At 38.7% G+C, this 27,726-nt stretch overlaps 1 protein-coding gene across 1 annotated transcript in view; it reads left to right on the forward strand.

Moving 5' to 3' along the window:
• The window catches only part of Myo5a (myosin VA), a 148,170-nt gene that overhangs the window by 77,776 nt on the left and 42,668 nt on the right, over positions 1-27,726 (forward strand). The window contains exons 14-22 of the mRNA XM_051197955.1: positions 1,754-1,837; positions 6,649-6,810; positions 7,692-7,789; positions 10,637-10,723; positions 10,808-10,916; positions 13,767-13,978; positions 14,616-14,772; positions 17,209-17,448; positions 19,781-20,029. Coding sequence (XP_051053912.1) covers positions 1,754-1,837; positions 6,649-6,810; positions 7,692-7,789; positions 10,637-10,723; positions 10,808-10,916; positions 13,767-13,978; positions 14,616-14,772; positions 17,209-17,448; positions 19,781-20,029 — 1,398 coding nt within the window. The remainder of the gene's footprint in view (positions 1-1,753; positions 1,838-6,648; positions 6,811-7,691; positions 7,790-10,636; positions 10,724-10,807; positions 10,917-13,766; positions 13,979-14,615; positions 14,773-17,208; positions 17,449-19,780; positions 20,030-27,726) is intronic.

Consider the following 27,726-nt stretch of genomic DNA (forward strand, 5'->3'; position numbering starts at 1 on the left):
CACTTAATCTTTTCTCTCCTCAGAGCAATGGCTCTCAACCTTCCTAATATAGTTTACTATAGTTCTTCATGTTGTAGAAAGCCCCACCCATAGAATTTTCTTTGCTATTTCATAAGTGTAATTTTGCTATTGTTATGAATTGTATTGCAAACAACTGTTTTCTAGTGGTCTTAGGTGACTGCTGTGGAAGGGTGCTTTGACCCCCAAAGGGGTTGTGACCACATAGGTTGAAAACTGCTACCTCAGAGGAATACTTCTGCTTGATGCAGATGGTGTACTATCTTAGAAGATGTGCTGGGTCAGCCCGGGAAGTATGCTCTTTTCCGTGGAGGAGGACATGAATTGACAGAGCATTTTGATCACAATTTATTTAGAAAATTGGCATTTGTAGACTGTACTAGAGTTACATATTTCTTTTTTTTCTACTATCTTTATTAGCTTTTTATAAGATAATGGATTTTTGTATTTTGTATTTTGAGACAAGGTCTATGTAGCTAAGGCTGGTCTTAGTGTGCAGCTGAGGCCAACCTTGAATTCCTAATCTTCCTGCTTCTGCCTCATAGTTGCTGAAAGTATTGGTGTGTACTATGGGTTTCATTTTATCCTTTTCTTTTTACATACTTTGTTCTTATTTGTCCCCCTCCTCCGGTCCTTCCCACTGTTCCCCACCTCCCTCTTGTGATCACATTCCTTATCCCCCACAGTCCTGCCTTCATGTCACATTTATTCCCTTACCTTTCCATTTATCTCCCTTTTATCCCCAGCAGTATCCCCATACTGTTATGTTCCCTTTTCTAGTTTCATGACCTATGTTCATAACTGTGTATACAAACACACGTACACACATTGACATCTAATATCTTCTGGGTTTGGCTTATTTCATTTAACATAATGAATTCCAGTTGTATCAGTTTTCCTACAAATATCACTGTAGACAGAGTTTCTGTCCTGCCTGGTCCTGCAGCCCTTTAATCCCAAATAAATACGCAGAAGCTTTATATTAATTATAAACTATTTGGCCGATGGCTTCAGTGTCTTACTAGCTAGCTCTCTCTTAATTATTAACCCATTTCTATTCATCTCTGTATCTCCACATTGTCTTGGCTTACGGGTGATGCCCAGTCCTCTGTTCCCTCGGCAACCATGTGGTGTCTCTCTTGCAACTTCCACTCTGCGTTCCTCTTCCCAGCTTTCTCCTAGTCTGATAGCCCCACCTATACTTCCTGCCTGGCTACATCCTGTCTGTCCATTGGCTAAAACAGCTTTATTCATCAACCAATAAGAGAAATATATATTCACAGCATACAGAAGGACCTCCCCCTTCATCTAAAGATCTCACAACATTTTTTTTTAACGTGGATGGATAAAATTCCTGTGTGTGTGTGTGTGTGTGTGTGTGTGTGTGTGTGTGTGTGTGTAAATATAGATATGTACCATATTCTCCTTATCCACTCATCTGTTGAAGGATATCAAGACTGGTTCCACTTGTTAGCTGTTAGGAATACTGCAGCAATAAGCATGGATGCACAAGAAACTCTGTGGTAGGACTTGGAGTCCTATGTGTGTGTCTTCTCAGGTTTGCTATTGTGAATGGCCACACCTCCCCCTGGGAATGTGTGATAAGAGAAAAGAAGGATAATAGCACATGCTGAGAGCCAGTCATAAAGCCTGGACAAAGAAATATGCTTTTGTTAATGGTGACATTATTCTAAAGAGTTGTCAGTTAAGGAAATATTTTTTAATGTGATTTTAGGTGGAGTACCAGTGTGAAGGCTTTCTTGAAAAGAATAAAGACACCGTTTTTGAAGAACAAATTAAAGTCCTTAAGTCAAGCAAGGTAACCATGAATAGACTTACTCTTATCAGGATATGTTCTATAAAATGTTACTTGCTTTAGCTTTAGTCTTTTAATATTAATAATGATTTTTCTAATGAAATTTTTATCAAAAGTTTTTAATTTATCTCATATATATATATATACATATATATATATATCAATTACTTAATATGTGTCTGGTCCTATACTGAGTACTTTTCAAATGCTGATACATCTGATTCATTTTTTTTCTTATTTTACATATTGATCCAGTTCCCTCTCCCTCCCTCCCTTTCTCCTCCCTCCTTCTCTCTAACCCTCCTATGCCCTCTGACCACCCTCCCATCCCATTCCTCCCCCCCCCCAACTCCACAGGGAGGGTGATGCCTTCCAGGAGGGGTCAACAAAATCTGTCAAGTCATTTGGAGTAGGGACTAGGCCCTCCCTCCTGCCTCTAGGTTAAGGGAGTATCCCTCCATGGGGAATGGATACATCTGATTCTTACAGTGAGGTAGCATTATATTCCTCTCATCTTACAGATGAGGAAGTAAGCTATTAGGGACTCAAGACTGGTAAGTTCCCAAGTTAGGTTAAACTCTGGCTGTCTTGCTTAAAACCTGCTCCTAATCACTCTGCCTTGAGGTCTTTCAGCTCTAAATCATTGTCTCCACAGCAGCTCTATACTCTCCTGTGCTTTTGTGTGAAATTCAGAGAAGAGGTTTTTTGTTTTTGTTTTTGTTCTTTTGCTCTGTCATTTTGAAGGAATTTATTAGAAACTGGCCTATTGTACTCCATCTAAATGGAGATTGACTCTGGGCCGTCATGGCTATAATTTCAGTTGTGACCCAAAGTGTTCATAAGAATAAATATTAGAACCACTGCTTTCCACTAGGAGAAAGAACATTCCAGATGGCAAAGAATTACCACTAGTTAAGTAGGTCTGTACCACCACCTGTTGGCCTTTATCAGGAAAAGATGGGAAAGGGTCACACAGTCAGCCTGAGGGAGCAAACCAGGAAATCAGTTGCTGCAAGTACTAACTTAAAAAGAATAAGTATTTATGTGGACCCTATAGATTACTGATTGGCACTCTTGTTTTTCCGCCTTATTTCAAAAGGATCCTCTTAACAACTGTGAAATAGCATATAAATAATAGGATACTCATTTTTAAAATAACAACTTTTTATATTCAGTTATGTTAGTAATATAAAGATCACATAAAGACCAAATCTTAGTTTTAACCCTCAGAGATGAGTCAAATGTTTATAGAAAAATCAGGTGTTTATTTTTCTTCTTTACTCTTAATAAGCAATGAGTATTAATACTTTTTTAACCTATAGGATTGATGTGCAAGGCAAACACTTTTACAATGACAGTCATTAAGTATGATTCAAAGGTCTTTATCACTTTAATCTATAATGTAAACATGACATTCTGTTGTTAATACTTTGTCAAAATAATTTAATCTAAACAAAGCATGGACTCTTGTTCTAGATGTGCCCATAATCAGCTCTGTCTTTATTCTTAATTTCCTGTTCAGCTAGTGGGTCTTTAATCATCAGAAGGTAGCAGTGTTTTCAAAGAGTCATTGGGAAGAGCCAGTCTACATACTGTTGTTTGCAGTTGAAGTGGGGATAGTTATGGTTTACATAAGTTCAAAGGCCTTTCTTCTTCCCAGTCTTTGCAGCAATTTAACCAAAAGACCTGAACTTTATCATCTCTCTGAACTTGGTATGAAGCAGGTGTCATGCAGTACCAGTTTGTTCTCTTTGACTGACCAGTCTGCTGATATTTGTACTATGTGTTTTAAACCAAAGTTTTGGTGATAATAACCATGTAAAATCCGTTTGTGTCTGTTTTAGATATGTTTTGCCAAAAGTGTCAGTTAGAGGTAGCCAGCTAGAAGTGTCATGTGGGAAGTGAGGAATGAAGGCAGGTCAAAGGGAAAGGCAGAGCAGGTGATAGAAATTACTGTTGGGCTTCAGAACTTGATGCTTTTTTAAGGCAAAGGGACTAAGAGAAAGACCATGTAAATAAAAACTACTAGAGCTAAAGCCAGATGATCCAATTAACAGAGGCAGCCAGAAGATGCGCCAGGGACAAAAATCCCAGGATAACAGCCTCTGAAGACTACCTGTAGTTTCTGATGCATTAATTCAAAGTGTATGTTGTGTGTGGGGGGTGGCACATATGTTCATGTGTATGAGTATGTGTGTGGAGGCAGGACAATCTCAGGCTATTCCTTAGGAACACTGGCTACTTTGGAGATAGTCTTTCACTGACTTGGAGGCCATCAGTAAAGATAGAGTGAGTGACCAGTGAACCCCAGGGACCTTCCTGTCTTCTCCCTATTAGGATTGCAGGTGTGTGCCACCCTGCCCAACTTTTTATGTGGCTGATGGAGTTCAAACTCAGGAAGACAAGCACTTTACCAAGCAAGTCATTCCCCCCAGCTTTGTTTGGGTTTACGATTGTTTGCTTGTTAAGACAGAATATCATTTAGTCTAGGCTGGCCTCAAACTATGTATGTAGATGAGCACCTGAGGCTGGCTTTGAGCTCTGAACTACATCCATTTACTTCCTACATCCTACATACATGTGCAACCCCACCAAATTTCTTAACCAGCTTTTGCTTTATAGTCCAAGTCATCATAAAACTCATAATCTTTTTGCCTTACAAAGTGCTGGGGTTATAAGTGTGTTACACCATGCTTGGCAGTACAAGTTTTTGTTTTTGTTTAAAGAAAAAGTTAAAAGGGAATTTTACTTTAGAATTTCTATTAAAAATAACCCTGCCCTCAAATTCATGTGTGTGTGTTTATTTGTGTATATTTCTGAAAACTAATTTATTACATGGTAAGTAATGTAGATGCCAAGTTAAATTGTAGCACCTACTGGTGAATATAGCATGATAGCACAGTTCTATTAAACTTTTCACAGGGAAGAGATAAAAATGAAGTTTTGGCAGCTGCTAATGTAGCACAAACAATTTATTTAGGAATGATAATATAGCTAAGATTTTATAGTGCGTGGCTATCATAGAATCATCTGGCTTCTTATTCCCATGCTGAGTTTTTATATAGAGCTACTAGGAACTAATTGTTTCTCTTTATAATATGGGTTTAGTTTTTTCATACAAGATAATCTTAAAAGGTCTTGACTTCTGTATAGCCAACTGTGCTAGACTATATGAATTATTATGTAAAACAAGAAATATATGTATTTGTTTAATAGGCAGACATTATTAAGTTATACTTGTTATGGATAACTTCCTTAACTACCCTGATGGTTTTTTGGTTGTGATCCATCTCTCCAGCCCTAAGATTTGGGGGTGTTGGGTAAGGTCTGCTGGGTTGGAGGTACCAGGCCCTAGAGGATTTCTGATCCCCTAAGACTAGAGTTACAAAGGGTTATGACACACTCTATGTGGGTGCTGGGAATCAAACCCAGATCCTCTGATAGAATAGCCAGTGCTTTCAACCCCTAAGTCATCTCTCCAGCCTCCCTAATGGTTTTTGTGGGTGTTTATTTTTCTTTTTTTTGTGGTACTGGGAATTTAGTCTATTACCCTATACTTGCCAAAGAAGCATGCTGTTACTAAACTGTATCCCAGCCCATTATTTTTTTTATAGAATATGAACTCACATGACCTTGTTTTTCAGTGAAAGTGATCTCATAGGAAAAAAATTTTTCCTAAATGATCTGAGATTAGTAAATAAATAACTGGTTACAAGTGTGACTTGAGTTACACAAATGATTAATTTTATTTATATGAAATATAACAGTGTTAAAAAAAAATGTGTCCATAGAGCAAGATACTACTGTAGACTAGTTTTAGGCCTTCTTTGTTTCAGAGATTTTCATTCAACTACGTTGACTGGTATCCACTCACTTATTAAAGGCACATGCCTTTAATCTCAGTACTTGTGATGCAGAGGCAGGTAGATCTCTTGAGTTTGAGATCAGCCTGATCTACCCAGCTAGTTCCTGTGGTAGCACAATGAGACTCCCATCTCAAAAAAAAAAAAAATATGATTATGGTAATTGCATTGAAGTTTAAATTGCTTGAAGTCAAATATAAATATACATAGTATAATAGCAGGGTTTCCTCCTTTTTTTATACAATCCAAATTATTTTCTTACAATTACTAATTCACCACTAACTTTTAGCTTCCAATATTGAAAGCTTGTTCATAGCACCTTCTTGCTCAGACTCTCGGGTGTTCTGAGTTAGGCTTACAACTTCAGACACCTGCAGACCTGGACTAGTCCTTTGTTTCTGCTACATAAAACCCCTTGCAGCACTCAGATAATAAAATTCAGTCTTTTGATTAATATTTTCTCATAAAATAATTATATTCAAAACCAGCTGTATGTTTAAAGACATTTCATTTGGATTAGTTAGATCCTTATCTCTGTATGTAGTAGTTTGAGTTTGTTTTACCCCAAATATTGTTGTAGAATTATTTTGTTTTTTCCACCATATATTTGTGACATTCATATGTCCCTTCTATTTTTTAGCTCTTAACCCTGAATTATTTCTGTGAGTCTGACATAGGTATCTACAACAATATGTGTTTATTAGAAGTATCTGCATGTATTAGAAGCCATCTGCAATGGCTTACTTTCCATTTGGGGTTTAGGGTATAAGTGTTTGTTGCTTTGGTTTAGTGTTTTAGATAGTGTCTCAATTTGTCCTTGAAGTCACTTCATTGCTGAGTCTGGCCTGGAACCCCCAGTCCTTCTCTGTCTCCCAAATGCTGGGATTTTAGCTATGATGTCTCTACACTTGGTTCTAGAGTATAATTTTCTTCTTACTGTTTCTGGCTCAGTTTAAGATGCTACCAGAGCTATTTCAAGATGATGAGAAAGCCATCAGTCCCACCTCCGCCACCTCATCAGGGCGCACACCTCTCACTCGAGTTCCTGTAAAGCCCACCAAGGGCCGACCTGGCCAGATGGCGAAAGAACACAAGAAAACCGTAGGACATCAGGTGAGTTCAGGAGCTGCCTCTGCCAGACTCCTTTCTTCGGCTTCTGCAAAGTGTCAGGCCTTGCTTCTTCAGCCTCACGGACAGGCTCTTCAGCTGAGGGAAGACCAGTATTCCTACTGTGTAAACGGTCCTGTCCACTTAGCCTTTATCCTCCCCACACTCATAACTTTGCATCAGCCCTCCCAAAATAACTGTCTCTGTGTCTCAGTCCCTCTACTGCATATGACTCAGACCACTGCTGTCTTTGTTTTGTTCTTGGCTGTTTTAGCTCTGTGTTCATACAGAGCATCCACCAGCTTCCTCAGTGCAGAATGGGAAATGCTCCAATACATGCTGTGTCAGTACATGGGAGGAGCTTTGGAAGGGAGGTCGGACACTAGTCAGCATAGTGCATTATTCTTCTGAGGCCTTGTAGATAGGCCAGTGTAGACAGGAACAGAGCTTGACGTGGTTCCACAGCCTCCAGTCTTGACGCATGTCTTTAATGATGCTTCCTTTGTGTTTGTCCTTCAGCCTGTTCTGTACTCGTTTCTTATGTAATATTAAGAAATCTACAGTTGTTTTAGTAATATATATCAGAGTTCATGCCTTATATGATTAAATGGCCCTAGTAGCAAAATTATAATTCACATAAACTGGAGCTCATAACAGGAAGCTACAGAGAAAGGAGTAGAAGAAAGGTATATGCATGTTTAACAGAACACATAAGAGACAAATGTAAACAAAAACCCTACAACTCTTGTTTGGTAACTCCTCCCCACGCCGAGAAGATGGCTTTAAATTCAGAGTTTACAAAAATCACTTCCATTTATGTCAAAGGAGAATTTCAGTTGCCTTTGGCCCCTACCAAAACTTTAATTTTTAAAACCCTTCTCTTGCAGTTTCGGAACTCCCTTCACCTGCTTATGGAAACCCTTAACGCCACGACTCCTCACTATGTACGCTGCATTAAGCCTAATGATTTCAAGTTTCCATTCACGTAAGTCAAATAGAAATAGAAAAAAGACTTCTTGGGAAAATCTTCATTTCTTGTAGAGGGAATCTACTCCTCGATACAATTTTTAGGTTTTGTTTGCTTTGGGGAACATGAAAACAAATTAGCAGTTAACTCTAAGGATTTAAAATTTTGAGGTCAACCAGTTATTTCTGATTCTGTTTTGACTTTATCTCTGTTGGAGACTTTTCTGGGCGTTTTGTTAATTTGGACATTAGTTAAAAGCAGAGGTGGCCAGGCTAAGACTTCTTTGGCCAAGACTTACCTGCTGCTTTTTATCTGTTGAGCCAGAGAATTTATCAAAACCTCATCCTTCTTCACATACCAAGTCAGAGGTGAAAATGAATCTTTCTGGAGATGATTTCAGAAATATAAATATTTCTCTAACTTTATAAGTAATACCTGTATGCGGTTGAGATGATTTTCAGGAAGATAAGTAGAGAAATGAGTAGATAAATTGGTACATGTGCTAGACTAGTTAGCATTCCCTCTTTCCGTGTGTGTGTGTGTGTGTGTGTGTGTGTGAGAGAGAGAGAGAGAGAGAGAGAGAGAGAGAGAGAGAGAGAGAGAGAGAGAGAGAGAAGCTAACAAGGTATGGTCTCAGTCTGTAATTGCTGTTTCAACTCCACTTCCAATATCATTGATTGTAGACAGTTCCTAGATTAACATTATTGATTGGATGACTACAGAGTATCTGATGGTATAGATAGTCCATAATCTATTTAAATAATTTAGTTTGTTACAATAGTTCTTTGTTTTTTAAAAAGGTTTTAATAAAATACAATTACATCATTTCAGTCCCTCCCAGTTCCTTAAACCCCTCCTATTTTTCATAACAATTTCTATCAAGTATGTTTTGCCTAACATTTCTGTACCTCCTTAGGATAACATAATTCTAGAAGAATTTGTGGGCCAAATGTCAAGTGTATGATTTGATCATTATGCATACTTATTGAAATACCACATTTTACCCCATAGCCACAAATATCATGCCAAATAAAAATTTTTAAATATATTTTTAATTTTGGTGAGCCTACCCTTTAACGGCTGAGCCATCTCTCCAGCCCTTAAATATATTTTAAAAAGACCAACAATGAGGCTATAGAGATGGCTTAGCTGTTAAGAGCACTGCCCTTCCAGGGTACCTGTGTTTGACTCCCAGCATCCACATAACAGTTCACAACCATCTGTCACTCCAATTTTAAGTCATTTGACAGCCTCTTCTGACCTCTGAGCACAGATACTCAAGGGTTGTACAGAGCTACATTCAGGCAAACATCCATTTATATGTTTTACTTTATTATAAATAAATAATAAATAAATAAAAATATTTAAATATGTTTATTTATTAAAAATAATTAAAATTAAAAATTAAAAATAAAAAAATTATTAAAAATAAATTAAAAATTTATTTATTAAAAAATAAAAACCAAATAAATAAAAATAAATAAGCCTATTAAAAAAATAAGAAGACTAGCCATATAGACTCAAGGTTGCAGCTCCTACGTTACAGTGTATGTGTGAATGTCCAAATGGTCTTGCTGGTCTCCTCTGAAGATTCTGCCTCCGATTTGAGAGTAGTTAGTTCTGAAAGACTGCCATCCTTATCATCGTCTTCAGGAGCTTCTCTCTGGAAGGAGTGGGGAGTAGGAAGAAGTTCCCACCCTCACCGTGAACTTGTATTAGCAAGCCCTATCTCCTAGCAATAATCCAAGGCCTGAGAAGACAGCATAAGACAGGCTTGGGAGGATACTTAGAGGTCAGTCATGAAACCAACAGGAGCAGTCATCTGCCTAGACCTTTCTGCTGCTTCTTTTAGTATCATTTCAATGTTAACATGACATTTTTTAGTGTGCTAGTTCATTTTCTATTTGACTAGACAAAAATGTCATGACCAAGGCAGCTTATAAAACAGAATAATTTGGAGCTCACAGTTGCAGAAGTTTAGAGTTCATGACCATCATAGCAGGAATGTGGCAACAGGCAGTCAGGTATGGTATAAACCAGTGCTAAGAACTCACAGTTTGATCAACAAATACAAGGCAGAGAGAGAGACAGGGAGAGCTAGCTGGGAATGGCAAAGGTTTTTGAAACCCCAGTGACACCTTCTCCAAGACCACACACCTCCTGATCCTTCCTAGTTAGTTCCATCGACTGGGGACCAAGGATTCAAATATATGAGCCTGTGGAGGGCATTCAAACCATCATGCTTAGGATGAAACAAATGTGAAATACATTTTCATTGCTGTGGCTACTATAAATGTTTCATATGTAAGTAACTTGTAGAGAAACAAAGCTGTTGATTTTTTTTTCCCCCCACAGGGTTTCTCTGTGTATCCCTGGCTGTACTGAAACTCACTCTGTAGACCAGACTGTCCTCGAACTCACAGATATCCGCCTGCCTCTAAGTAGTTGCTTTTTAAAAAGTAACTGAATGAGTATTTGTCTTTTCAGGTTCATCAATCTTTATCCCGGGGAGGTCTATGTACTGAGTTAATGAAATCTGAGCATTTTCAGTGAGGCTAAGCCATAACTGCACACTCATTACAGGATGGGCAAAGTGAGAGAGAATTCTGTGTTCTTTCTTTTTAGTATGCACAATGGACTTTCTTAAGACCCTGTAGTATGTGAACTGGAGGAACTATCTACAGCTCTTTATTTTTTACTGCGAAATGTCTCTTCCCTACTGTTTCATGGAGTTTTTAGTTTTGATCGCTGTTCCAGCTTTTGGATGCTTGCTTTTCTCGTTTATCCATTTAGTTCTTGTTAAAAGAATTTAACCCTTGACAGCCTGGGTCTTTGGGGGCTAACAGCTTTTGTTTCTCCACGCAGATTTGATGAGAAGAGGGCAGTGCAGCAACTGAGAGCATGTGGTGTCCTGGAGACCATCCGAATCAGTGCCGCAGGCTTTCCCTCACGGTGAGCCCAGTCTTCAGACGCAAGGGAGTCTTGTGGGAGCAGTTCTTGCTTGAATCTTTAAGCTTTTATGGGCTTCTGTTCTAGGTGGACTTATCAGGAGTTTTTCAGCCGGTATCGGGTCCTAATGAAGCAAAAAGATGTGCTGGGAGATAGAAAGCAAACATGCAAGAATGTATTAGAGAAACTGATATTGGTGAGAATGATTTTCACTTAATTGTTTATTAACAATTGTTTATTAACAATGAAAGGTATTATCTGAGCTGTAAAAGCCCTGCAAACTTATGTGTTAAATACCATATCCCATATTATTTGGGGTTGGTTAAGTAGAGAAACGCCTGACATAACAGTCAAGTGAGGCTCACTGTGTTTACTGTGCTAGAAGTGATGTAGCTGCTAATAGCCAACACAGGAAAACTGTTCTAGAAAAGACTGGTCTCAGATTTGAGGTGCAGCCCTATGAGACAGTTTGATCATTATAGTTAGTTATGGAAGACACCAGGTATAATTAAGGGGGAAAGTCTGTTTTTATTTTAAAGACAATGCATTTTAAAGATGAGCATACAGATGATTATGTCTATATCAAATATTGAGTTGGGGCTTGAGATATGGCTCAGTAGAAGAGTGCATACTGGACTCAAGAGGACTTGAGTTCAGTTCCCAGAACCCATGTAGGGTGGCCCACAATCACCTTTAATCTAGTTCCCAATGGAGCTAACACCTTTGACCTTCTTGGATACTTACATTTTCATGCACAGAGACACACATACATATGACTAAAAATCTTTAAATTAAAAAAAAAAAAGACTAAAAATGCAGAGAAAAGCAAAACCATATCCAATTATGAGGAGGAAGAGTAATTTCATGAGGTGTGGGATTTGAGTCAGGCCCTGAAGAATGGGTATGTTTGGATAAAAATGGAAATAAGCTATAAAAAAGTAGAAAAATACAGAATTTTCTGAAGTGACTGGAGAAGTGCTTAAGAGCTCCTGCTGCTGTTGCAGAAGACTGTGTTCACTTCCCAGCACCCACATTGAGTGGCTTGTAACTGTAACTCCAGCCCCAGAAGATCCTACGCCGTCTTCTGACTTAGGTGATCACTCATACACACATGACATGCATCATACAGACACATTAAAAAGTAAATCTTTAGGGCTGGAGAGATGGCTCTGCTGTTAAAAGCACTTGCTATTTTTGCTAGATTTGGTTCCCAGCACCCACACGGCAGCTCACAACCATTCAAGTTCCAAGGGATCCAGCACCTTCCTTTGGATGCCACAGACACCAGTTGTGCACATTATGTACATACAAATGAAACACTGATACACATAAACATTAAAAAAAAAAAAAGGAAACAGTAGTATGGCTTTTTACCTGGTAAGAGTTGTGTATGAGACAGTAGAGAAATTATTAGAATAGACAGAGGATGGTGCTATAGGCAGTTGCATACTGGTCTAAGAAGCTCTCAAACTGTTTTGTGTGGTCACCTGGAGGGCTTGCTAGACACAGACTGCTGACCTCTACCCCTAGAATTTCTGATTCAGTAGGTCTGGGATGGACCCAATAATTTAGTACCTTTCCCCCACACCTTTATTTGTTTGTTTCTGTGCTGGAGATAGAATTCAGGGCTTTTCATATACTAGGCAAATGCTTTACCACCAAACTAAATCCTTTATAATTTGCATTTTTAACAGTTCCCTAGGCCCACATAATACATAGAAAATCTCTAACCTCAGTCTTGATGAGTTTGAGATTGATGAAATGGTTGTTTAAAATTACTTGTGCCTCACTATAAAGTAGTCATAATTACTAGCTATTAATTAAATGTAATTCCTCTTTGGTATTTTTTTTCCCTTTGAGAGAACTAAGGATCTTGTCTTTAACTAAGGATCCATCCCACCTTAAGAAATGCTTTTTAAGATCTAGTGGGGTGTTTTTGTTTTTGTTTTTTGAGTTTGGCCCAATTCCTTTTTAATTTGGGTTCAGATAGGAACAGAAAGCTGAGACAATCATGCACCTGCCTCCTCACCCAGACCACCCCAGGCCTGGGTCCAATGGAGGCAGAGGTAGTAGCTAAGGTAAGATGGGACAGTGGGAGAGGACCTAACTAGGGTTCCTGTGCAAACATTATTAAATAATTGTAGATTTTTCAGATGTATGTTACAGTTTCTGATTTTTTTCAACTTCATATTTAAGGGGATATGTGCTTACAGGAAAAAAAACTGAACCCTATTTTTGCTTAGAATTTCAGACACATTAGTGATTAGTATATGTAAATTCCACTGTCCTTTTGATATAAAAATGGTTAATGATTTGCTTGCTTACATCTGATATGAATCACCCTGAAACACATGAATATCTCTGTCTACTCTACAGCTCTGCTTGTGCACACAAGTCAATGAAATATAAATAAACGTGTTTTTTATGGAAAACATTTGCAATCTGTAGAAGATTTTAAAGACATTTATGAGGTTGTATTTATTTTTAGGTACTGTTCAAAGAAAGTGGCAACTGTTTAGAAGCATACTCTTAATATGAACACAGGGATTTAGAGGGCTTGCTTGTTGGTTTGGTTTTTGGTTTTGGTTTTGGTTTTTTAACTTTGTATTTTGTGTGCTTTATTCCCGCCATAGTCTTCACACTGGTGTTTTTGTTTCTTCAGCTGCTCATGGATTATACAACCTGATGTAATCTTACAGCGGGTCAGTCAAAGGGACTGTCAGATCTCCATTTCCTTAAGATGTTTAAAATTCAAACAAGCAGACAATAGCTGCATAGGACCCACAGCCAGTTTTGGGCCCAGATATTAATTCCAGGTAGAATAATTCTGGAAAATAACTCTTAGGCTACCAATTTCTCTAAAGTCTTTCTGTTCCCACACCTTAAATAGGATTAAAAAAAAAAATCTGGGTCCATTAGTTCATTGAGATGTAGCCCAGGTTTTAGATTCATCCTTTTACTAATTCTATTTCTAGATTTTTTTTTTCCCCATCTTGAATTTCTTTTAGAAGGTCATTATTTCTCTTTATTTTTTCCTCTATAATAGGACAAGGACAAATACCAGTTTGGTAAGACAAAGATCTTTTTCCGTGCTGGTCAAGTGGCCTATCTAGAAAAACTGAGGGCAGACAAACTGAGGGCTGCCTGCATCCGAATCCAGAAGACCATCCGTGGGTGGCTGCTAAGGAAGAAATACCTGTGTATGCAGAGGGCAGCCATCACAGTGCAGCGATACGTGCGGGGCTATCAGGCTCGATGGTATGGCTCCTTATGGCCCCATGAGCCTCCTCTGATTCAGGGTCCACCAGGGACATGTCTGAATGACTAACCTACCAAAGGAAGTAGCATTTCACTCATTATTAATTTCAAAGTACAGCAATTTACTTACAAGACAATTGAAAAGAATAAAATTTCACGTCGACTTACAATAATTCAGACTTGAATTGCTACCAACTTAGGTCCTTAGAATTTGTATCTCTTTTACTATAACATGGAATTTGAAGAAAGTGTATATAAATTAAAATAGTCATGAATATGAAACAGTTAATCCTGACTTTATTGAGGAGCAATTAACAGAAGCAAAGAGTATATTTCAGTGTGATTATATATACAAACAGTTTTAATTTTTATGAATTTTTAAGCTTTATGAACTTCATTTTCTTTATTGTGAAATGTGACAGTATGGGACATCCTACTTTTCAAAATTAGGGAAATCTCAATGTAAACATACTCAAAAGCTACATGTTGCTGAACACATGTAAGTAAATATAAATGCTTATTTGTCATGAGCATTGAAATAGCAAACAGTGAGGTCCTGCTCAGGATGCCTAAGTCATTGACATTGATGTTTTGTAGTCTTGATGACTAACAATACACCACTATTTTCTTTGGCCAGCTATGCTAAGTTTCTGCGCAGAACCAAGGCAGCAACCACCATTCAAAAGTACTGGCGCATGTATGTGGTCCGCAGGAGGTACAAGATTCGACGAGCTGCCACCATTGTTGTTCAGTCTTATTTGAGAGGCTATTTGGCAAGAAATAGGTATCGCAAGGTAAGATGCTGTTTTCAAGTTTGTTCATATATTCCAGTAATATTAATCATATTTCCTATCTGTACAAAGTACCATAGGAACTCCTGTGGACGGAGAAGCCATGTGGAGACAACCAACAATTGAAATGTATGCTAGTATTTAAGTAGTTAGATATACTTGTTAACAAGACAATGGAAAAGAAAATATACTTTCCATTTCTATTTGTCTGTATACTTTGTAAAATTAAAAAAGCAAACGTAAAATAAAAATCACCAACTTGATTGCTAAAAACAACAGAACTTATTTTCTCAGCTTTCTAGAGGCCAAAAGTTCCAAAACCACTAGGATAAAAATCAAGGTATCAGAAGTACCACATTCTCCAAAAGCCCCAAGACAGAATATATTCTTTGTCTCTTCCAGTGGTGGCCTGCATTCCTGTACCTGAGGTCACATTGCTCCATCTCTGCTTTATCTTTTTATCATTTGTCTCTTAAAAAAAAATCATCATGGGACTGGTTAGATCCACAAAACCCACATTGTGGGAGGAGAGAATCAGCTCCTACATATGCCCCCCCAATAATTGCTTTTTTTAAAGTTTTTTTTTAAAGTTATGATGTTATTTAGGTCCCACCTTCATAATCCAGGATAATATCCCCATATCAAGATCATTAACCTAGTCACATCTACAAAGTCCCTTTTTCCAAATAAAATTCTAGGGATTAGGACATTATGTCATTGAGACCCATTATTCAGACAGGTACAGAGAGGTAAACTACACAAATAGTTTAAATATATGACAGGTGGACAGACTGTCAACCTAAGAATGAGAAAAGCTTAGGAAAATTTATTATGGTAAAGAGGAGATGACATTTGTATGATTTAAATTACATTAACTGGAATGTGGTACTTTTTTAATTCTTTCTCTGTCTCTCTCTCTGTCTCTCTCTGTCTCTCTCTCTCTCTCTCTCTCTCTCTGTGTGTGTGTGTGTGTGTATGTGTGTGTGTGTGTTTCAGGCTTGCCAGTGTGTGAGTATGCAAGTTGTGCATATAGATGTGGAGACCAGAGTAGGACTTCAGTTGTCTGACTTATTCCTTGGAGACAGAGTCTCTCACTGAACCTGAAGCTCATGGTGTTGGCCAGGCTAGTCAGCCAGTAAACTCCCAAGATCAGCTTGTCTCTACCTCTCAGTGCTAGGGTTATGGGGACATGTATCCATAGTCAGCATTTTATGTGGGTGCTGGAACTCGAACTTAGGTCCTCATGTTTGTATAGCAAACAATTCTTACCTTGCCTACTAAGTCATCCTACAAGCCCCATTAGTAATCTTTCTTTTTACATGAAGCATTGGAGTTGAATTTACTGCTTTATGCATACAAACCATGCATCTTCTACTAAGCCACATATTTGTCTGGACAATTACCCTTTCTATCTTAGAATAATTAATGTTACTCTATAGATTATACATCACTGATGAGTCTGTTTTAAAACATGTATTTGGTTTTGTGTGTGTGCCTAGAGGGGGGTACACACAGGTGTGCCATTGTGTCCGTGCAAGTGTCAGAGGGTTCCAGGGAAAAAAAACTTTCCCAGAAATTATTCACATTGTCTCTACTTAATGGTCTTCAGTGACAACAACTTTATTTCATAAGGCAACCCTTTTCTTCTAAGTTGTATAAAAGTTTAAGAGACTATCATGACTTTTAAAAAAATAAGATTATTTTACATTTTCTTTTTTTAGCTTTCCCTTTGAAGCTCTGTGCCTTTACCTTGGCAACCATAACAGATTCCTGTTGCATTAGAAACAACAGCAGTAGCAAATCATACTAGAGTAATACACTTCAGATGTGGCAGAGAAGAGCATCAACTTTAAGCTGTAGGAGGTGGTACACACCTTTAATCCAGCACTTTTCACTGTCTCAGGTGTCAGCCTCTCAACCAGCTTGCTGAACACCCCTAGTACATAGTAAAGCAGTGCAGCGGGACAATGTTTTATTTTAATAGCCCATAGTTCATAGAGTATCTGGTCCTTAGTTTTCTAAGACCTCTTACCAGTAGAAATCGTATACCAGTAAGGAAACTGATGCTCTTTTTTTTTTTTTTTTGATGTGTGTTCTTTATAGAATTTTCTCCTTTTTGCAATCTGGTTTTTTTTTTATTTAGACTGCTTCCTATTCTATATAATGCTTATAGTCAGTGTGTGTGTGTGTGTGTGTGTGTGTGTGTGTGTGTATGATGTAACTAGGAAAATGGGCATTGAAAGGTGATTTGAGAAATATGTGTGTATTTTTTTAAATGATGTGCCTTTATATTTCTGTGATGTATAATCCGCATAAAAACACCTTTGGTCCAATGTTTTATCCATTCTAGGTATGTATTCTTAGTTTGACATACATAAATGGATAGACTTGAACTTTGAGTCTAGTTTACAGACTCAGGTTATCTTCCTTTTTCTTCAGATACTCCGTGAGCACAAAGCAGTCATCATTCAGAAACGTGTCCGTGGCTGGCTGGCTCGTACGCATTATAAGAGGACCATGCAAGCCATCATCTACCTTCAGTGCTGCTTCCGGAGGATGATGGCCAAGCGTGAGCTGAAGAAACTGAAAATTGAGGCTCGCTCTGTGGAGCGCTACAAGAAGCTCCACATTGGCATGGAAAACAAGATTATGCAGCTACAGCGCAAAGTGGATGAGCAGGTGTGTATTTAAAGGCACCCCCAAGCTAGAGTAGCTAAAGAGACCCACAGGGTTGTTTGTAGTGGCTTCTCTTCTTGATTTTACCCTGAAGGGAAGGAACAGACAGGAACTGATATTTTAAACACCCTACTCCAAAACTGTGTGATGATGAATTACATTTTTATAATTTGCAGAAGTCTTCTACCACTGCCACTTATTTGTATATGTATATTCTCTGATAGTTGTTCTCCACAGCAGTGCCAAGAGAAGCAGGAAGTTGTGCAGGCTTCTGAGGGACCCACAGACTATTTGCCAAGAGAAAACTCTCTTCCTTAACTGTAGTTACTAAATAGTATTTTAGCACATGCTAATTATATAAAGGTAATTAAGAAGATGTAAGAGATAAGGATAGCAAGGAAAGATAGGTCAAAATGAAATTGGTTTCGTCAGAAATGTTTTCTGAATGAAATGAGAGGAAATTTAAGACTTTTAGTCTACGTTGTCATTCTTATTCATCATCTACCTATTCCACGGGGTTACTTTTTTTTTTTTTTTTTATCCCCAAGTTCTGACCTGTAGGGGACAGATACTATCACTCAGCTAAAAATCTCAAGCCTTAAGATAAATGTGGTGGCTTAAATCTGTATTATTTAATCAAATTCAAGGCTGCTCTGGGGTATGGTGTGAGAGTATGTCTCAAAAGCAGCAAGTAAATACAAATTGTGTGTGTGTGTGTGTGTGTGTGTGTGTGTGTGTGTATCTGTACCCCCCCTTTTTTTTTTTAAAGAGAAGCCCTTATTGAATTATATAGGCAGGGCTTAAAGTTGTACTCCTCCTATTTCTGCCAACAAGTATCTGAAATTTCAGGTTGGTTTTACTATACCCAGGTTTAGTACATGGTTTTTAATATTACTCTAACATAGTTTCAGAAAGCAAGTATGCATCCACTAATTGTTTAATTATTATTTATTTATTTTAGTTTTATGTGCATTGGTATTTTGCCTGCATGTATATTTGTGCACCATGTGTGTGCAGCATCTGTGAAAGCCAGATGTTCAGATTCCCTGACATTGGAGTTACATATGATTGTGAGCCCCCATGTGGGTGCTGGGAATCGAACCAGATCTGGAATAGCAGCCAGTGCCCTTAACCAGCGAGCCATCTCTCCAGCACCTTCCCTTACTTGTGGATTAAAAGTTAGTAAAGTATGGGGTGGAAGGATGGTTCAACAGTTAACAGCACCTGCTGCTCTTCTAGAAGTTCTCTGAGTTCAATTTCCAGCACCCACATGGTGTCTGTCTCACAGCCATCTATAACTATAGCCGATGGGAGCCAACGCCCTCTTGTGGTGTGCAAATGTATATACAAACAAAACACCCATATGCATAAAGTACATAAATAAATCTTTTTTAAAAAATTAGGAACTTAAGAATTTACTGTGAAATTCAATGATTATGAGAAAATGATATCTTTGTTGCATGTCATGTAAAGCAGAATTAATTGCTCTGTGCTGTTAACTATTTGTATGATGAAGAAGCCATTGGTTAGGTTATGGGAAGTGCTGAGCAGGTAGGAACTAATGCCCATATCCTTACTTACTTACTCTAAGGAAATCTGTTTTTACTGTGTCCTGGTTCTAATGTCCAGTATTGTTGAGTTTCGTTTTTTTTTTTTTTTTTTTTTTTTTTTGTGAGTTTTTTTGTTTGTTTGTTTTTTTGTTTTTGTTTTGCTTTGCTTTTTTGAGACAGCTTTCACTGTTTTAGCTCTAGCTGTCCTCGAATTTACTCTTTAGACCATGCCGGCCTTGAACTCACAGAAGTCCATCTGCCTCAGCCTGCTAATTGCTGGGATTAAAGGAGTGTACCACCACAACTAGCTCAATGTTTTTAATGTGAGGTATATTATGATCATTTTAGTATAGCAAATTTTCCCAAATACTATATAAATGCTGTAATGATGTAGCAAGAATTCATAGCTAGAATGGCATGGTATAACATGCCTTTAATCCCAGCACCTCAGAAGCAGAGACAGAGGCAAGTGGATCTTTATGAATCTAAGGCCAGCCTGGTCCACATAGTGAGTTCCAGTCCAGCCAAGGCTGTATAAGACCCTGTCACAAAAAGGAAATTCATACCTGGACTTGGTGGTGCACACCTATACTCTAAGGCAGGGATCATGAGTTCTAGGCCTTTGCGTTACCCAGGTTCTGGAGCAGTTTAAGGAAAAACCTAAAAGAACTATAATTAATCACAGTCTAGAAGAATCTAACTATTTAGTATGGTTTTCTTACTGCATGTATTTTATCATTCATATTATAAGTATTTACTTATTTTACTTATGTTTGTCTTTAAAGAATAAAGACTACAAATGCCTCATGGAGAAACTGACCAATCTGGAAGGAATATACAATTCTGAGACTGAAAAACTACGAAATGATGTAGAACGTCTTCAGTTAAGTGAGGAAGAAGCTAAGGTTGCCACTGGGAGGGTCCTTAGTCTACAGGAAGAAATTGCTAAACTCCGCAAAGACCTGGAACAAACTCGATCAGAGAAAAAATCCATTGAAGAACGAGCAGATAAATACAAACAAGAAACTGAGCAGGTAGGAAACAGTGTTCTTATCCCCATTGCCCCTTGCACAGAGCAAATGCTGTCATCCAGGCCTGGTCCATGTGACTATTTCATTTTAATCAAAGACATAATGCAAATTTCAGTGGGTTATAGTCTTGAGTTAGAACGTTTAGCTCTAGTAAGAACAGTAACAAAGCAATGTTTCAACAATGACATTAATAACTATGTACTGTCTTAGTTTTCTGTTGCTATAACAAAATGCCTCAGACTATGTAATTTATACAGTTTAGAGATTTATATAGCCATATTTCTGGAGGCAAGAAGTCCAAGAGCTTGGTGAAGACTTTATAGTTACATCATAATATCAGAAAGAAAAAGTATGCCACTTTTATAGCAAAACCATTCCCTCAGTAGTATATTAATCCATGAATAGGTTACCCTGTTCATAAGGGCAGTTTTTATAACCCAGTTGTCTCCCTATGGTCTCACCTCCAGATATTAACAGTGAATTTAAGGACATTGAGAGAAGACTGTCAAATCATAGCATTGGTTATAGACTCTTAGTGTAGACTTCATGAGATGTAGAGTCCTTCCTCTTGATAAGGTAACCGTTGGTACCTGACATTATGAAAGCTGTGTTAAACTACATTAAATCCTTGTTGGAGAAATCTAGGCAGGAGCTGCTGAGCAGATGGAACTCTTCAAAAGTTCAGTCTCATCCGTGCTTCCATGCTATGAATTTAACTTATGTTAAAAACTTGTTGAGCGTGGGAAGTTGCGAGGTTCCCAAGTAATGGTAAAGAATTGCATTTACACATTTCTAAAAGATCCTTCCAATTGGGCTTCCTGAGAAGAAGTAATTGATTTGAATGAGTCCACAGGGATCACTTTCTCTAGATGAAAACAGCTGAGTTATCAGCTGCAGCTGAATAATCCTCACTTGCTTCTTCTATTCTGGGTTCTGAACATGGGTAGCAGCCTTTCCAGGAAGAGCTTAGATGAACTGCAGGCAAAGCAGTGTAGGCAGGAAAACTGCTACCCTGTCATCATGGTTCTCATGGTCCATAGGATTCCTCCTGCATCTGAGTGATGCAGATAGGAACTGCAGTGCCATTGTGCAGAATCCTTTGTCATGGCAAGTTTGTTCTTGCATAATTCAAATATGCAATCTAAAGGATACCCTTGAGCATTTAAGATCTCTTTTCTTCCTCAGTCTCTGAAAGCTTTCAAGATTCCTCTAGGAAAATGCCTTTCTTCTTTTGCATGATGCCTTCCAGGAGGGGTCAACAAAATCTGTCAAGTCATTTGGAGTAGGGACTAGGCCCTCCCTCCTGCCTCTAGGTTAAGGGAGCATCCCTTCATGGGGAATGTGCTCCCAAAGTCCTTTTGTGCACCAGGGATACATCCTGATTCCACTGTCAGAGGTCCCTTAGACTGCCCAGGCCTTCTAACTGAGACCCATGTTCAGGGGGTCTGAGTCGGTCTAATGCTGGTTTCTCAGCTATCAGTCTGGGGATGCATTAGCTCCTCCTTGTTCACATCAGCTGTCTCTGGGTTCTGTAGCTTGGCCTTGTCCTCCCTCTCTGCATCTGGATTCCAGTTCAGCTCAGTGTTTAGTTGTGGGTGTCTGCTTCTGTTTCCATCAGCTACTAGACGAGGGCTCTATGATGGTGGATAAGTTAGTCATCAATCTCATTATCAGGGAAGGACATTTATGGTAGGCTTTCCACTCTTGCTCAAATTGTTAGTTGGGGTCAGTCTTGTAGGTCTCTGGACATTTCTCTAGAGTCAGTTTTCTCTTCAAACCTATAATGGCTCCCTCCATTATGGTATCTCTCTCTCTCTCTCTCTCTCTCTCTCTCTCTCTCTCTCTCTCTCTCTCTCTCTCATCTCTCATCTCTCATCTATTCCTCCCCCGACTCAATCATCTTAAAACCCCATTACCCTCTCAAAAAGGAAGCCAAGGTCCAAAATGGACTGATCAGAGAGAACCAAAGGGTCAGGCTTCAGGATTTCTACAGTCCAAATATCGGTTTCTCTGCTGCACCCAATCGTGGTAGAAGGTGGTGGATACCAGCCCAAGTAGAAAGATAAGAAAAAGTCCTGAAATAAAACTCAAGCAGTTGTGTGAGACCACCAAATCTTCTCTGTGTTCAGGCCTGACTTGTAAAAGGTGTCTTTTTCTTCTGGCTTGGTTCTCCAAAGTTAATGGAGACTTTTGGGCCAAAGCCTGGACATCTAGCAGCTTCACCAGATGAGCTCTGCCACGAGACCAGATATATCAACTAAAGTTGATATATAATAGTGAAAAGCAGAGAGGAGATACTCAGTGAAGGACAAGTAAGGGGTCCAGAACCCATCTTTGTGTGTTTCTTTTAATTGTAGTAAATATATAAGATAAAATATACTTTTACTACCTAGTAACTAATGTCTATTGAGACAAGGTCTCACTATATAGCCCTAAGCTAGCCTGGATTTACTGTGTACACCAAGCCCATCTCAAACTCTTCGAGATCTGGGTGCCTCTGCCTTCCAGATGCTAGTATTAAAGGAGTGTGTCACCATGCCCAGCCCCATTCCCATCATTTCTCAAGTGTGCCTTTATTAAGGAAATAAGTACATCAATATTGTTCTAAGGTCAGTGCTTATTTAAGCACGAAATTAAAATAAAAGGATCCATTCTTGCAAACTTAAAAGGTGTCACTTAGAAAATCCTCTCAAAAATAAATAAATAAATGAGAGTATCAGAAAGCCTTTACTGAGTTCATAAAGTTAAATGTTTTCACATAGTAAAGATTGTAAGAGCCACAGGTCAGGGAGAACTACCTGGAAACAGTGTCTTCAGGATATCACATTACCACTGTACTCATGATAACGCAGCAGCTGCCTTCACAGGTCAGCCAGTCAATCTTCCAGCATAGGTGGGGAATGGCTCACAAGGCCCTACCCATAGCTGAGGAGCTATTGACAGTTTATGGCTTTTGGGAGATGGCTAATCAGTTTTCTCCTTGGGAGTGGCCCAGGGTTGTAGCTGCCCTGTTCTTTTAGGCCACCAGCCAGCTCCTAAATTATGACATGGAGACTAATAATGTTTTGAATGCTCAGCCTTAGCTTAACTCTCATTTTAATGTTTCTCTTTATCTACGTTTTGCCTTGCCCCCTCCCAGCCCCGCCCCACCTCTTTCTCAGTATGTCTTACTTTCCTGCTGTCTCCATGTCTGGCTGGCAGCTGCCTGGCTTCTGACCCTGGGTGTGTCCCTCTCTTTCTCCCTCATTCTCTTCTTTCTTCTACTTCTTTTGAGCCTAGATTTCTCCTCCTATTTATTCTTTCCGTCTTCCAGCCCCGCCTATTCTAATAGCTTTTTATTAAACAAATCAGGTGTTTCAGGCAGGCAAGCTGAAACAAAGGCAACACATCTTTATGTAATTAAACAAATGCAGCACAAACAAGTGTAACACAGTTAAATATTCCATATAGAAATAAACACCTATTTGCCTAGTTAAAGTAATATTCCACAACATTCCCCCCTTTTTTGTTTAAAAGAAAGGCTATAACTATACTATATACAATAAGAACAATCAAGTAAGAATTACACTTACAGTATCCAGTCTATTTGTATTTTGAAAATTCAGAGAAAATTCTCCATTATTAATCCTATCTTGGTGAGTCCAAAGTTTTGTACCTAATTTGCCCTCTATCATAACTAAGGAAAACTATAACTGTCTAGTCTTCAACTTCATCTAAAACCCAAGAAGGATAAAAAGTACCCAAATAAACAGATTGTGCAGTGCAAGCCACTTCCAAAGGTAATATACGTATCTGCAATGACACACCTATGGACCATGTGCTGTACACAAGCCAGCCAAAGATGATTTTTTTTTCTGTTTGAGCAGGTAAAATACACATCATCTGTCTTGTATTTTTCTAGGTTTATTTATTTGTAGCCAAGATTTTCAGGTCTCCCCAAATCAAACCTGATCTCTATCAACCTTGAACAATCTACAGCCCTTTGTTTCCTGTGGGAACAAAAGCATAACCTCTTCCCCAATGCAATACATTTTTTTAATTTCCATTTTAAAGTTAAGACATTGCTAAAGTGTCTAGGATGGTGTAATTCAGCAGTCCCCTTTTCAGTCCGGTGTCTCCAGGCAGCTGTTGTTTGCTCATCAGCATTCAAAAAATTCAAAGTAAACACAAGACCTGTGGCTTATTCTTTTTATATTTCTTTACTATTTCTCTAAAGACTTTATAAGTTTTAAACTATTTCTTCTGTGACTGTCTATACCCTTTTTGCTTTCTTTCTTAAGCCTACACACATTTTTAAAAGTACTGGAACCTGTTTAGAGGTTTGTTCCATCTAGGCCTGCTTTACTAAGTGCCTGCAGCTGTGCACTCACTTGCAGCATTCTCTGATGTGTGAGCCAAACTTTAAACTGCTAAACAGCTCTTTGCTGCTGGTTCTGGTGACTAGCCCCACCCCACTAGGGTTTGTGAAAGCCAAGCCTAAGGCTACTTCCCAGTCTGTAGCTGCATTCCGTCAGGAACTGCATTCAACTGCTCCAGCTCTAGAAAGTTGGCCTTTTTACTTAGCATTTTATTTCTTCTTAGTGTGCTGGCTGCTCAGTGCCTCACTGTACAGCAGAGCCTCTTAAAAGAGCCATGTCTGTTTTGTTTCCGCTTTCTTGGGCTCTGTGTGGGTATTTGGGCCTCACATTGAACACCAAATGTAGCAGCTGCCAATCATAATATGGAGACTTATTAGTTTTGAATGTTCAGCCTTAGTTTAACTCTTATTTTAATGTTTCTCTATAATTAACTTAAGGACTTCCTTCTTCCTTCTTTTCTCTTCTTCCTTTTCCTTCCTTCTTTTCCTTTCTTCTTTTCCTTCCTTCCTTTCCTGCTGTCTCCATGTCTGGCTGGCATCTTCTGGCTTCTAGTCCCTGATATGTCCCTCCCTTTCTTCCTCATTCTCTTCTGCTTTGAACCTAGATTTTGCCTTTATTTATTCTCTCTACCTGGCAGCCTCACATCCCTGTCTTGCCTAGCTATTGGTCATTCATCTTCTTATTAGACCAATCAGGTGCTTTAGGCAGGCAAGGTGGAACAAAGGTACCATAGCCCTATATAATTAAACAAATGAAGAACAAACAAATATAACATACCTTTACATAGTTAAGTAATATTCCCCAACATAAACAAATGTAACACACCTTTACTTGGTTTAAGTAATATTCTGCAGCATAAACAAATGTAATACATCTTTGCCTGGCTAAGGTAATATTCCACAACACACCCTGCAGTGAATTGGCCCTGTACCAATATTTATAAAAAAGAGAGAAGTTGGGAGAGGATTGTTACTAACAATAAGAGCAGCAGGGTACAGATATGGTGAAAATTCATTATATATGTATATGAAATTCTCAGAATAAATAAAAAAAGATTTTATTTTTAAAAGAATTAATGGGGTTAGAGAGATGTCTCAGCTGTTAAGTGAATTTCTTGCCCTTTCAGAGGACCAGAGTTTAGTTTCTAGCCTATACATCTGTAATTCCAGCTCTGTGGGGTCCAACATTCTCTTCTGGCTGTGGATACATCTACACATGTAGCATGTACTCATACATACACATAAAATTTTTTTAAAAAACTCATATCTTGAATCTGTCCATTTGAATTATGGTATTGTGCTGGTACAATGAGAAGGTTTTTGATGGTTAAACTTTTTTATTTAAAAAATTTATTTTTCATTTTACATACCAACCCCAGTTCCCCCTCCCTCCCCTTCTCTCATCTTCCCCCTCCCTTCTTCCCAACCCCCATCCAATTTTCAGAGGGTATAAGGCCTTCCTTAGAGAGTCAACAAAGTCTGGCATACCAACTTGAGGCAGAACCAAGCACCTCCCCCACCCCCCCACCCCCATTTCAAGGCTGAGCAAGGTATCCCACCATAGGAAATGGGCTCCAAAATGCCAGTTCATGCACCCGGGATAGGTTCTGGTCCCACTGCCAACCCTCACAACCCCCTGCAACAAATCAAGCTGCATAACTGTCACCCACGTTCAGAGGGTCTAGTTTGGCCCCATGTAGGTTCCACACCTGTTAGTCCATCTCTATAAACTTCCATTAACTCAGGTCAACTATGTCTGTGGTTTTCCCCATCATGCTTTTGACCCCATTGTTCATAAGATCCCTCATCCCTTTCTTCAGCTGAACTCTAGGAGCTCAGCCCAGTGCCTGGCTGTGGGTCACTGAATCTACTTCCATCAGTTACTGGATGTAGGCTCTATGATGACATTTAGGGTAGTCACTACTCTGATTAAATGGGAAGGCCCATTCAGACACTCTGTCCACTATTGCTAGGAATCTTAGCTGGGGGTCATCCTTGTGGATTCCTGATAATTTCTCTAGCACCAGGTTTCTCCCTTGTAAGGAGTATGTTTTTTCGCCCTCCATTGGTCTTGTCCCGCCGCCGCGCCAGCCCCAATTAATACACCGAGACTCTGTATTTGATATAATGCTATTGGCCAGGTACTAGTTTCTTATTGGCTAGCTCTGTCTTAAGTATTAACCCATTTCTGTTCATCTACGTACTTCCACGTGGTCTTATCTTACCGGAGAGAGAGACCACCAGAGTTCTGCTCTCTACGTCTTCCATCTTGACTCCTCCTTCCTACTTCCTCTCTCCTCCTTGTCTCCTAGTCCCACCTATCTTGCTTTCCTATTGGCCAACAGTGCTTTATTCATTAACCAGTATGAGAAACATATTTACAGAATGACATCTCCCATCATCTCCTCTTTTCTGTCTAAATAAAAAGAAGGGTTTTAACCTTAACATAGCAAAATATATCACACAACAGTTATCAAATAAGAATCACAGTTAATGATATTTAGTCCATTAACATTTAGCAAGATTTAAGAAAATATTCCATCATCTATCCTATCTTTGTGTGTCTAAAGTCTATGTAACTTATCTTTAATCCTAACTAAGGACAACTATAATCATAACTCTCTGTCTTCAACTTCATCAAAGACCACAGAAGTATAATATATAAACTCTAGAAATGACAGAGACAACTCGCCTAGTCAGTCACCTTCAGCCTATAGGCCAAAGTGTGTCTGGCAGACTCTTCAGGAAAGCAGGAAACTTTAAACTGTCTTCTTGTATTGGCAGTTTGTCAGTCACCTTTTTCTGTGTCCTGTAGACTGTTTGGCAGACTCTTTCATGAAGCAGGAACTCTGTAGCAATGTCCATCTTGAATCAGCAGCCACTTTCCTGTGGGTCCTGCATGTCCAGTTTCCCCTTGTACCTAGCTTCTTTGGGGTTGTGGATTATAGCCTGGTTATCCTTTGCTTTACATCTAATATCTGCTTATGAGTGAGTACATACTGTGTTTGACTTACCTCACTCAGGATATATATATATACTTCTAATTCCATCCATTTGCCTGCAAATTTCAAGATGTCTTTTTTTTTTTTTTTTTAACCACTGAGTAATACTTTATTGTGTAAATGTAACACATTTTCTTTATCCATTCTGTGGTTGATAGGCATCTAGGTTGTTTCCAGGTTCTAGATATTACAAATAATGCTGCTGTGAACCTAATTAAGCAACTGTCCTTGTGGTTTGAATGGGCCTCCTTTAGGTATATGTCCAAGAGTGGTATTGCTGGATCTTGAGGTGGATTGATTCCCAGTTTTCTGAGAAACCTTGATGGCTAATCTTAATTGTC

This window comes from Phodopus roborovskii, unplaced genomic scaffold (genome assembly GCF_943737965.1).
Source record: "Phodopus roborovskii unplaced genomic scaffold, PHOROB, whole genome shotgun sequence".
In the NCBI taxonomy this organism is placed as follows: domain Eukaryota; kingdom Metazoa; phylum Chordata; class Mammalia; order Rodentia; family Cricetidae; genus Phodopus; species Phodopus roborovskii.